Genomic DNA, 12,499 nt, shown 5'->3' with positions numbered 1-12,499 from the left:
ACTTAAATTCCTGGGTAATGTAGTTAGTATGGATGTAGATTGTGGAGGTTCGGCAAAGACGGAAGTGCTGCATGACTAAGGTACCCATCCCTAACTTTTCAACGATTGCAGAGCCTCTTAACACTCTGAAAAGGAAAGGAGCTGTGTTTTGGTGGACAGATGAGTGTCAGAGGGCATTTCAGTGTCTCAAAGACCATCTGACCTCGCCTCCTGTCCTTGGTCATCCCAATATGGATAATTTGTTGTCTACACTGATGGAAGTTCTACAGGTGTTGGAGCTGTCTTTGCACAAAGATCTGACACTTCCTCCCAAGAGCAGGTCATTGCTTATGGAAGCTGCTCTCATTCCAGCGCAGAGCGAAATGACACTGGAGGTGAGTGTCTGGCAAGGCTGGAGTTTAGATAAATGGAGACATTATTTGGAGGGAAAACCTTTAGTGGTCATCACTCTACTCTATATTGTCGTAGGTCTTAAACACCACGAAAGCTAGCTCAAGGCTTATTCACTGGGTGCCGGATTTTTCTCACGAAGTATCATAAGGGTAAGTTCAACAACCTTCACCTTCTCGGGCATGTGACAAGAAATGTGTTCCTTTCTCCCTGACAGATGAGGATATCTGGAAAGCTCAGAGATATGATCCAGAAGTCCAGAAAAGTATGTGAGGCACTGCTTATGGATGACGCATCTGGTTAACCAAACATCCTGACTGAGGTGACCTACATGTAGCAGTCCCATTGTGCATCTTTTTGTGTTTTGGGCTAAATTTCAAAATCCTGGACTGATTGCAGTGGATTCAGATAACTTGTAGGCGCGGTGAGGAGACTGACTTCTAATGAATGAAGCAGCTTTGGGCATTCCCCTCCCAGCCGATCACAGTGTGACGACGCCCCTTTGTGAAGGCTAAAGAGAGGTGGGGAATGGCACCCAGGTTGGACTCACTCTCATTCTGAATCTGTCCATGACACACTGCAGATTGCACATTTCAGTTTTTCACATTTCATGTCATTGGGGACTTCAGAGCTTGAAAGCACGTTTCTGTTTGATTATTTCCTGAAGAGGCATTTTTTGATTGTCCCCCAAAGAAGTATTTGTTTATTGCAGAAGTAGTTGACACTTGGCATTCCTGTAAATATTCATTTTTTGTTTATATTTTCATGTAGCTTGGGAGTGGTTTGTAAGCATTTTACTGCTAGCACTGACACAACCTCACCAGTGTTTCACAAGCCATGCCACCAACGGAAGAACCACGCTTTTTAAAAAGTGCCAAATGTTTTTAAAGCAAAAATTGACTATAATAATTACTAAAAAAAACCCTGAAAGTATTATTCTTTTACCATATTGAAAATGGCGTTTGCTTGTTGATCAGTACCATGTTGCAAATACTCTACCATATGACATTACAAGGCTAATTGCTCTACTTAGTTTCGGACTGATTTCTCTGGTCAACCAAATAAATTCTTAGAGAAAGGAAGTGACAGGATTCAGGATAATGATGAAAGGTATCGTCTTTATTGTAAAGAAACCCCAAACATGGTTCATATTTTATGAACTCTGTTGAAAGGCCTAAAGGATGATGACACTTACTCAGCAGAATCAGACTAAAAAAAGAGGGATGAAAAACTATTATTATTATTTGGGTATTATTTAAGAAGTGATATTGATTCACACTGTCATCAGTGAAAGTTCACAGCATCAAATTATTTTAAAAACAAACATACCTTTCCAGCATCACGGCTCTTGACTCTCAGCTTGTTGACCTGGGACTCAGCAATGTCAGCACGCTCCTGAGCTTCCTCAAACTCATGCTGAACCTTCCTGAGCCTGGACATGTGGGTGTTGGCCTGCTCCTCCTGTTAAGTGTTTAGAGGTATGTTGGCGTAGTTACAAGACAGTTAATAGTGATGTTATTATTAAATCAGCTGTCAATGATGTGCCACATTATGTATTTGACTTACAGCCTCCTCAGCCTGTCTCTTGTAAGATTTCACTTTAAGCTGCAGCTTGTCCACCAGATCCTGAAGTCTTTTCACATTCTTCTTGTCCTCCTCAGTCTGTACAGATACAAGATTATACAGTATGTGAAGAAAACTAGAGAATGAATTAGAGGTTAGGGGACTTTTTCAGTGAGGCTTACCTGGTATGTCAGCTCCTTCACTCTCCTCTCATATTTGCGAACTCCTTTTACAGCATCAGCTCCACGTCTCTGCTCCGCCTCAACTTCACTCTCCAGCTCACGTACCTGTAATTTGATGATAAATAATATATCAGTCTTCCACGCAAAGATTTAAGTTGAAATAATAAAAGGCATAATAAAAATGATGTGCCTCCAAAAACAACCTATTAGGAATTTTTTATATACAGTTCATACCCTGGACTCCAGTTTCTGGAGCTGCTTCTTGCCACCCTTCATGGCGAGGTTCTCAGCCTCATCCAGACGGTGCTGGAGGTCCTTGACTGTGACCTCCAGGTTCTTCTTCATCCTCTCCAGATGAGAACTGGTGTCCTGCTCCTTCTTAAGCTCCTCAGCCATCATGGCAGCCTGAAATGATAAAAAGTCTGTAATAAAAAAACAATCACTATTTATTGAACACATACAAGCAGACCGGTTCTTGAAGGTGTTAACTCACATCAGTAATAGCCTTCTTGGCTTTCTCTTCAGCATTTCTTGATTCCTGAACAGCATCATCCACTTCACCTTGAACCTGGACGAGGTCAGACTCCAGCTTCTTCTTGGTGTTCATGAGACTGGTGTTCTGAATTTGACCAAGAATAGACAGTGTTAATTGGTATGTGTCTCACATCTTTGATTAGATAAAATTCTTGTGAATTAATGAAAACATACCTGAGAGTGAAGCAGTCCAACGCGTTCACTAGCATCAACCAACTCCTGCTCAGCCACTTTGCGTGCTCTCTCTGTCTGGTCCAGAGCTGCTCTCAGCTCCTCGATCTCAGCCACCATCAGGCCATTTCTACGCTCCACCATGGCAACCTGCTCCTTCATGTCTTCCTGTCCCCTGACAGCATCATCAAGGTGCAGTTGGGCATCCTGACATTGAAGACAGAAAAAGAAAATATATGTAATTTTCTTTTGATTAAAAGAAAAAAATTACATTTAGTTATGAAAAAAATCTTACCTTGAGTTGTCCCTGGACATTCCTCAGTTGTTTCTGAGACTCAGCAGCCTGCCTGTTGGAATGGCTCAGCTGAATCTCCATCTCATTCAGGTCTCCCTCCATCTTCTTCTTGACTCTCAGGGCATCATTCCTGCTCCTGACCTCAGAATCAAGAGTGCTCTGCATGGAGTCAATCACCCTCTGGCTGTTCCTCTTGATCTGCTCCATCTCCTCATCCTTCTCTGCCAGCTTCCTGTCAACCTCACCTTTGATCTGGTTGAGCTCAAGCTGGACACGGAGAATTTTGGCCTCCTCATGCTCCAGTGTGCCCTTAAAAAGTCACAAACACAACAAAAGCTATTTTTGGCAGGAATAAATTCTAAATGAATACATAACTACATTTTAACCATGTATTTTATCATAGTGGTTCAATAATGTCATCAAGATTTTACCTCAGCTTCCTCCAGTGCTGACTGAATTTCAGACTTCTCAGTCTCTACAGTCTTCTTGGCTTTCTCCAACTCATGGATACTCTTTCCAGTCTCACCAATCTGTTCAGTCAGGTCTGAGATCTCCTCTGTAGAACAACCAAAGTCAAATGTAGTTAGAACTGTATGTGCAGATTACATCTGGAAAATATGTCACTGCTTTTACAACCAAATAATGCTCATAGACTACACTAGTATAGGTTAAAGAAGAACCTTTACAATGGATATGATCGTTACATTGAATACAGTAAGATTGGCATACGCTGCAGGTTCTTGTTCTCTCTCTTCATGGTCTCCAGGTGATCCAGAGCCTCCTCATAAGAGTTCTTCATCTTGAACAGTTCAGTGCTGAGAGAACGAGCCTCCTTCTGAGCTCCCTCCAGCTCTGCCTGGCCCTCCTCATACTTCTGTTTCCATTCTGCAAGGACCTAGAATTGTAAAGGTCCAAATATATTAATGCAATGACGATAAATTAATTAAGGTACTTGTTTCTCGCTACAAAACTGGTGTTGATTACCAGTTTAACCATTTACCTTATCAAAGTTCCTCTGCTTCTTGTCAAGGTTGGCAGCCAGAGCATTGGCTCTCTCAACATCAATCATGAGGTCCTCCACCTCACCCTGCAGCCTCTGCTTGGTCTTCTCCAAAGAGGCACACTTGGAGTTCACAGCCTCAATGGATTCCTCAGCATCCTGCAAGCGCTGGGCCAGCTTTTTCCTGTAGTGAAGAGGAATTATTTGAGCTTAAGTGAACAAAGATAGCAAAACGGGATTTATCTTTGGAACAGTAGAAAGGATTATATACTTGGACTCCTCCAGCTCCTCAGTGCGCTGGATAGCATCAGTCTCATATTTGGTTCTCCACTGAGCCACCTCACTGTTGGCCTTGGACATTCCTCTCTGTAGCTCAGCTTTGGCCTCCTGCTCCTCCTCAAACTGCTCTCTGAGCAGATCACAGTCATGGCGAGCTGACTGAACTGCATGGGCCAGGGCATTCTTGGCCTGTTGAACATGACAAAACATTAGTATCATACCTATGAAGTGGAAGAACTTTATTTTAAGTTTAATCATTTTGATGTAGCCATTTAGTTTTGAATCCTCAAGACTGTTTCTGCATCTATCATATTTGCTACTCAGTATCATGTAACTTTTCAGCATTTGTCAAAAAATGTAATTCATAAAAGGTTATTTTAAATCTTACTACAGTATCATGATACATATTATGAATGACTACATTTGAAAAAGAGAATATACCCCCTGTTGACATGTAATAACAAGGCATGTAAACTTGTTCACCTTGACTTCCTCCTCAACGTGTCTCTTAAGCTCCTCAATCTGCTGAGTGAAGGCCTGTTTTCCTCTGGTCAGCTGGGAAACAAGAGCTTCCTTCTCTTCAAGCTGGCGGGAGAACTCACCTGAATGACAATGTATAAATAGTTTTTTATTATTAAAATACTTATTAATAACTGAGTGAATATGTATGAATGAGATTTTTTTATCATTAAAATTCTCATTAATAACTTCCATCAGTAAGTTTCATTCCATTACACTCACCATTCTCTGTCTGCAGTCTTGCCTTCTGTCCATTAATGTCGTTCAGCTGGCGAACATTCTCATCATTTTTGGCTTTGAGCTCACTGAACTGGTCCTCAACAGTTCTGCACATTTTTTCTAAGTTGCCCTATCAACAAAAAACATGATGTGCATTGGTGTTTTTTTCTCTAAATTTAAGACTACTGCAAATACCTCATCTTTAAACAAACAACTCACCTTAGCTTTAGCAACAGCCTCCATGTTGCTGGAGAGGTCATCAATCTCCATCTTGTACTCGCTCTTCTCCTTCTCCAGCTTCTGCTTGACACGCTGGAGGTTGTCGATCTGCTCTCCCAGCTCTGCAACACTGTCTGCCTGCTTCTTGCGGAGAGCTGATGCGGTTGCTTCATGTTGCAGGGTTGACTCTTCAAGATCCCGGCGCAACTTCTGGAACTCAGCTTCACGCTTCTTGCTCATCTCAATCTGAGCAGCTGTTGCTCCACCAGCCTCCTCGAGCCTCTCACTGATCTCCTCAAGCTCCCTGGAGAGGTCAGCCCTCTGCTTCTCAACCTTAGCCCGAGCAGCCCTCTCAGCCTCAATCTCTTCCTCCAGCTCCTCAATACGAGCCTAGATTTGAGGAAAGAAGGTTAATTGACTTGAATATAATGTGGTGTTTTTGATTTACTGAGTTTGATTTGCATGTATATAACATTGTATAGCTCCTCACCTGGAGCTCCTTGATCTTCTTCTGAAGCTGAGCACCGAGCGACTGTTCATCCTCAATCTTGCTGAGGAGCTGGCTGGTTTCAAATTCTTTCCTTGATGAGGATAAAAAGAAAGCTTTCACTGTCATAGTTTGTACTGTTGTTGGAGTGTAATGTTTAAGATGCTGAAAAGGTGATTAATAACCTAAATCAAAAACCTTACTTCTTGATTTTCTCATCAGATTGCTGTTTGTCATTCTCCAGATCCATGATGGATTCCTGGGCTAGTTTCAGATCTCCTTCAAGCTTCCTCTTGGCTCTCTCAAGGTCCATGCGGAGCTTCTTCTCTTGCTCCAGTGACCCCTCGAGCTATCACATGACAGTTAATTATAAATGATTTAAGGTATTCAAATGACAGTGTGTCATTACAAAGAAACATGATTTACATTATACATCATTTTGAATCTATATCATTGAATGGCAATTAAAACCCTGTTTTCATACATCGTCCACTTGCTGTTCCAGCTTTGTCTTGGCTTTGGTCAGAGTGTTGACTTTGTCTTCCTCTGCCTGGAGATCATCAAGTGTTTGCTGGTGGCTCTCTTGGAGGGCTTTCTTCTCTTTGGTTAACTTGGCAATAGACTCATCTTGAGATGCCATCTCCTCTGTCAGGTTTTTCACCTAAATAGATGTGAGAAGTACATAATTTCCATCAGATTATATTGACATGGTCTGTGTTTAAATGAATGTGGGTTAAAATAATCCAAACCTTGTTTTCTGTGGCATGTTTCTCCTTCTCCACTTTAGCCAAAGTGAGCTCCAAGTCATCAATGTCTTTCTTCAGCTCAGAGCATTCGTCCTCCAGCTTCCTCTTCTTGGCCGTCAGCTCAGCATTGATTTCCTCTTCATCCTCCAGTCTCTCGGTTGTCTCTTTGAGTTTGGCCTCGAGTTGGATCTTGCTCTTAATGAGCCCTTCACATCTTTCCTCAGCATCAGAGAGGTTATCGACTTCCTATTGTACACAATGAACATACGATACATTTAAAAGTTTGAAAAGATTGATATATTCTGTGGTAATAGAAGTCAATGGCCTCTTCTTATCTCACCTAAATATATAATAATTTAAGCAACATAGTACAATAAGTGAAGTATATGTGTGATAGAATTATACTTCCTTTGTTTCCTACTTACTGAAGCCACTTGGAGTTGCAGGTCATTCTTCTCCTGTATCAGGGAAACCATCTTCTCCTCCAGTTCCTTCTTCTTGGCCAGGGCAGTAGCCAGGTCTGTTTTCATCTTATCGTAGTTCTCCTTCATCTGCTGCAGCTCCTTCTCAGTCTCGGCACTCTTCAGGAGAGGCTTGATCTTGAAGTAGAGATTCATCCATGGCCAGTTCTTAACATTCATGAATGAACGGATGTTGTACTGGATAGAGTAGATAGCTTCCCTGGAGAATAAGATATATGTAGAAAGTGTCACTTCTTAAGAAACGTTATTTTAAAGAGCTTCTTGGTCTAACAATTTGAAATATATATATCAACTACACATTTGAAAAATACAGTTTAGGGTACAGTAAAAGAATCCTACCTCCTCTCCATCATCTTAACAAACTCCTTCCTCATGACATATCCTCTGCAGAGAGCCTGAGTCATGGTCACCAGCGTAGCCAGTTTCTCATCTCTCATCTCCTCCAGGGTACCCAGCAGACCAGCTTTGAAGAACACCTATGTTGTCAAGTGGGGCGAATTAGTATTAAGTGCATATGGGTATAATATGATAACCACACAAGTAAATCTGATAGAACTGTCTTTGGGGATGAACCTTTGTGTGTCCAAACTTGTACTGAGTGTGGTCCACATCAATGGAGCCCAGCAGCTTCTCTGAAGCTTTCTTGTTGTCAATGAACTGTCCCTCAGGGATGACACTGGCATTCAATACTTTGTATCTACAAGAGAAAATCATGTTGTTCCTTTTATCTTCCTCCCACTTTTTCTTGGTGTTTACCATCCTAATACTTCTACGGAAATCAACTTGACTTGCTTTTAATGAAAACTGCAGTCACCTCTGCTTGAAGTCACCATAGAGGATTCTGCTGGGGAAGCCCTTTCTGCAGATTCTGATGCCCTCCAGCACACCATTACACCTCAGCTGGTGGATGACCAAGAAGTTCTCCATAAGACCTGCACATTGCAAATTCATTGTATCAAAACGCTTCTTTACACGACCATGTGACAGACAGTGCACAATTCTGGGTCATGTGCTTCTTACCTGGGGTCTTTGTTTCATTGGGAATCAGACAGCGGACAAAGTGAGGGTGAGTGCTCCTCAAGTTGGTCATCAACTTGCCCAAGTTCTCCTGTGGATCACAAAATAATAGCTTACGAATATTTTAAGTTGAGATTGTTAAAAGTTGTCCAAAAGTATAAAACAATACATACCCTGAAAAGAGCAGACACAGTCTGGAAGGAACCACCCTTCTTCTTACCAGCCTTCTTGCCACCAGCTCCCTCTATTTTGCACAACATGACATTTTTATTAATGGTACCAAATAATAATAATAAAAATAATAATACTCTGCAGTAAGTGGTTCAAGATATCTTCCATGTTGAATGTGTATTTCTTTATTTCAATTTCAACCAGCAGCCTCTGTTTTGCAAAATACTGAATTTTTTTACTGGCACTGGATTACACAGCAGTAACCTTTTGTCTCTGGAATGTTGATTTCACTCTTTTAAATTTTCCTACATGAATATATTACCACAGAGAAGTTTCTTAGGTGGTCCAACTCAATTGAAACAGACACACCGTTTTTTCGGCGGCAACAATGCTCACTATAACAGTAGAAAATAGGAGGTTTACACATCTGTGCAAGGTACACAGAGTTTCTGTGCACTCTGCTCACTTTTCTGTCTTACCGTCAGCTCCAGGCATGGCTACATACAGTAACGCCAGCAGTTTATTTGAAGATTTCTGGTAAAGCTGAACAACTGAATCATTCAGGGGGTCCTTGTTCTTGTCCAGCCAACCATTGATATTGTATTCCACTGTGCCAGCATAGTGAACCAGGGCGAAGTGAGCTTCAGCCTTGCCCTTTCCAGGCTTTGGCTTCTCAAAGGCCTTGGTCTTGCCAAGATGCTGATCATGCAGCTTGTTCTTGAAAGTTGTGTCAGAGGCCTTGGGGAACATGCACTCCTCTTCAAGGATGGAGAAGATGCCCATTGGCTGAGAAGAATTTACATTTCATGGTAAGAAAAGAAATTACCTGAGGAAGCAAACATCTGTACTTCAATGGAAAAATCGAACTTATTTAACAAAGTGGTATATTACCTTCTCAATAAGCTCAATGCAGGCAGCCAAGTCCATACCGAAGTCAATGAACTCCCAAACAATACCTTCCTTCTTGTACTCCTCTTGCTCCAGGACAAACATTGTGTGGTTGAAGAACTGTTGCAGTTTTTCATTGGTGAAGTTGATGCAGAGTTGCTCCAAGCTGTTGAACTGTAGTTGTAGAAAAGTTTAGTTTCATGCCAAAATTGGTTTGAATCTCTCAGAAAGGTTGATTTTCTAAAACTTACATCAAAGATCTCAAATCCAGCGATATCCAACACTCCAATGAAGAACTGTCTTGACTGCTTTGTGTCCAGCATCTCATTGATACGGACCACCATCCACAAGAACATTTTCTCATAGATGGATTTGCACAGAGCGCTGACAGAATTGTTGACCTAAATATAAGAATTAAAGTGTGGGGATTTATGAGTGTGATATTTCTATTTGGAAATGTAAACACCCAATTCCGTCTTTTTACCTGTGGGACGGTTTGACCTTTGGTCACCATCTCATTGCCGACCTTGACTCTTGGGTAGCACAGAGCTTTCAGCATGTCAGCTGAGTTCAGGCCCAGGAGGTAGGCGATTTTATCAGCCTCTAATTGAGAGAAAAAAAATAAAAAGAAAGAACAATGCATGAAGGAATACTTTGTTTTCGTGTTTGGTCATTAACATGACCCATCCCTCATGGAATTATAAATACACACTAACTTGTGTAGTATCTTATACACCAGAAAGCTTACATGATAAGAGTGTATTATTTCAGAAATTACCCTCATTGCCATCTGGTTCAGCCTGCTCCTCACGCTGCTTCTGCTTGAATTTCATGCCACCATGATGAACCACAGCTCCAGTCAGCTTGTAGATGCCCAATTTCTCCTCAGCAGTGAAGCCCAAGATGTCAATGGCAGTCTGCAGTGTAAATTAAGCAAAGTTATTGGTATGCAAACCATTTTCCCCTGTATACTATCTCTTTAACTAAATTGTTGTCTTACATCTGTTGCAATGAACTCCTCCACATCATCAATGCTTTTCACAGTAATTTCACCCTGACTGATCATTGGGTAGTCGTAGGGGTTGGTTGTGATCAGAAGAGCCTCTAGAGGAGGACAGGAGAATTACATAGTATTGTTTGATGTTTTTTTTATGATATTGTTTAAAGTCTTATTTAAAATTGGTATAATAACATACCCAAGAGCTCAGGCTTGTGGCCAGTCATCAGCTGGTAGAAGATATGGTAGCTCCTCTCAGCAGACAACTGGAAGGTGACACGAGACTTCTCCAGCAGATCTAAGAAGAAGACATTTAAATTGCTAACTTTATCAGAGCCTAGATTATTAATTAAATTAATGGATAGGGACGAATACCATAATTGAATCTTACATGTTTCAATATCAGCTGAAGCCAGCTTTCCAGTAGTGCCAAAGTGGATCCTGATAAATTTACCCTAGACAGCCAGATCATTCATCTCATCAGTTTTTTTAAATGGAGGAATGAAAAAAGTCTCAAGATATTTTCTCCTGTACTTACAAAACGAGAGGAGTTGTCATTCCTCACAGTCTTGGCATTACCATAGGCCTCCAACAGAGGGTTGGCCGCAACAATCTGGTCCTCAAGAGAGCCCTGCAAGAGAAGATTTGAATTACATGAGCTATACATTCAAATTAACTTTCCTCTGACAAACACTTTCATCTGAAACAACCAATTTCACCTTAATTTTGCTTTGCTGTTGCGGTGCATCAGACTTCTTAGCTCCAATAGCTGCAATTGTTGCAAAGTACTGGATGACACGCTTGGTGTTGACAGTCTTTCCAGCACCGGATTCTCCACTGGGGTACACAAGACATATTATCAAAATTTTGCTTCATTATTATTAAGTTAGTAAAGTTATAGCAGGATAGTGTGTTTTATACTCACGTAATCAGGACAGACTGGTTCTCACGATCTGAGACACAAACATAAATGCTTGACATGAGATTTCTTTTTCTGTTAATAAATTTCAATGGAAGATTTTACCTCTGTGTGTTTAGATTCCAACACTGATATTTTTTATCTTACCAGTGAGCATGAACTGATAGCCATTGTCAGAGATGGAGAAGATGTGGGGTGGAGCCTCAATCCTCTTCTTGCCTCTGTATGCTTGTACACATGTAGTATCATACACAGGAAGCCACTTATAGGGATTCACGACAACGCAGAACAACCCAGAGTAGGTCTGAAATAGTAAAAAGCATAAACATAGTGTGATTTCATTTGATTTCCATGTAGATACACATACTCTATACATATTTACATGTACATTAAATTAGCATAGTGGGGAAACTCACGTAGATCATCCATGATGCATAACGCTCTTTGAGGTTATACAACACGCAAGGCTCATTGAGGTGGGTCATCATGGCCATGTCCTCAATTTTGTCATACTTGGGAGGGTTCCTGGGATGGATGTCCTCCTCTTTTACTGTGATCGTCTGAACAGCAAACACAGTATAACGTATTTAACTAAGAAATAATTTCAAAAGTTCATCACATGGATCACATTGTTGTTCACAGTGTGAGTTTGAGCCTGAATACAATGAGCAACAAATAGTTAACAGAATGTTTTACTAAGATTTTGTTTGAAATAAATGTAAATTCTATCCTATATACATGTATCTTAGATGGAAATCGATTGAGTAGTTTTGTTGAAAAAAGTAAAATAGTGAATCACTTGCCTTTCCACAGTCGGTTTCCACCGTGGCTTTTCCACCCTCTTTCTTTACAAGTTTACCCTTGAGGTACATCTCCGCAGGCTCAGCCACAAAAAAGGCAGTTTTGGCATCAAAAGGTAAGGTTTGTGCCTCAAGCCTCTCCCTCTCTGGCTTCCGGAGGAAGACCGCCGCCTCCCCATACTGCTCCATCTCTGCGTCTGTGCTCATGGTGGCACTTCAGTGGAGACTGAAAAGATGAAGTCCACAATAGTGTTGATATATCAACATGACATAGCTATGGTCTTCTGCCCAGCTGATTACGGAGATTTAAAGTCTTTTATGGTGAAATCTTTTACCTCAGCTAGTTCAGAAAACAACTGAGCGTTGGCGTCTCTGGTGGAGTTGGGAGATCCTGTAAATATGTGATTAGACATGAGTACAAAAATTTTTCTGTGGAAATTTAGCCAATTAGAAAACAGATGAAGGAAAAGATGGCAGAATGTTTATAGATGTATAAAATACATTCAAACTGTAATGAATTGAATCACTAAAGTCAAAGTCAGTCATTAAACCACTAAAATACTCTTCCATCCCCTCAACTGCCCTCACTAGCAGAGAAATAGTATTGCTCTTAATGATTAG

The 12,499-nt window shown here is 41.0% G+C and overlaps 1 protein-coding gene across 1 annotated transcript; it reads right to left on the bottom strand.

Moving 5' to 3' along the window:
* Positions 1-1,491: 1,491 nt before the first annotated feature.
* Positions 1,492-12,085, bottom strand: LOC115575702 (myosin heavy chain, fast skeletal muscle-like). The gene is made up of 39 exons (XM_030407939.1): positions 11,882-12,085; positions 11,495-11,638; positions 11,226-11,382; positions 11,085-11,112; positions 10,879-10,996; positions 10,698-10,790; positions 10,551-10,614; positions 10,359-10,457; positions 10,163-10,266; positions 9,941-10,079; positions 9,647-9,765; positions 9,414-9,563; positions 9,166-9,336; positions 8,754-9,060; positions 8,277-8,347; positions 8,107-8,194; positions 7,901-8,018; positions 7,660-7,783; positions 7,426-7,562; positions 7,030-7,285; positions 6,608-6,850; positions 6,343-6,519; positions 6,062-6,207; positions 5,862-5,952; positions 5,372-5,761; positions 5,156-5,282; positions 4,898-5,016; positions 4,407-4,603; positions 4,136-4,319; positions 3,865-4,030; positions 3,567-3,691; positions 3,136-3,444; positions 2,844-3,047; positions 2,629-2,754; positions 2,370-2,540; positions 2,136-2,240; positions 1,957-2,052; positions 1,720-1,851; positions 1,492-1,599 (listed from the first exon to the last, which is right to left on the bottom strand). The coding sequence occupies exons 1-39, from the start codon at positions 12,083-12,085 to the stop codon at positions 1,582-1,584; spliced, it is 5,817 nt and encodes a 1,938-aa protein (XP_030263799.1). The 3' UTR covers positions 1,492-1,581.
* Positions 12,086-12,499: the final 414 nt, after the last annotated feature.

Source organism: Sparus aurata, chromosome 23 (genome assembly GCF_900880675.1).
Source record: "Sparus aurata chromosome 23, fSpaAur1.1, whole genome shotgun sequence".
Classification (NCBI taxonomy): Eukaryota; Metazoa; Chordata; class Actinopteri; order Spariformes; family Sparidae; genus Sparus; species Sparus aurata.
The sequence above is the reverse complement of the archived record's forward strand: the minus strand, read 5'-3'. Positions and strand labels throughout refer to the sequence as shown.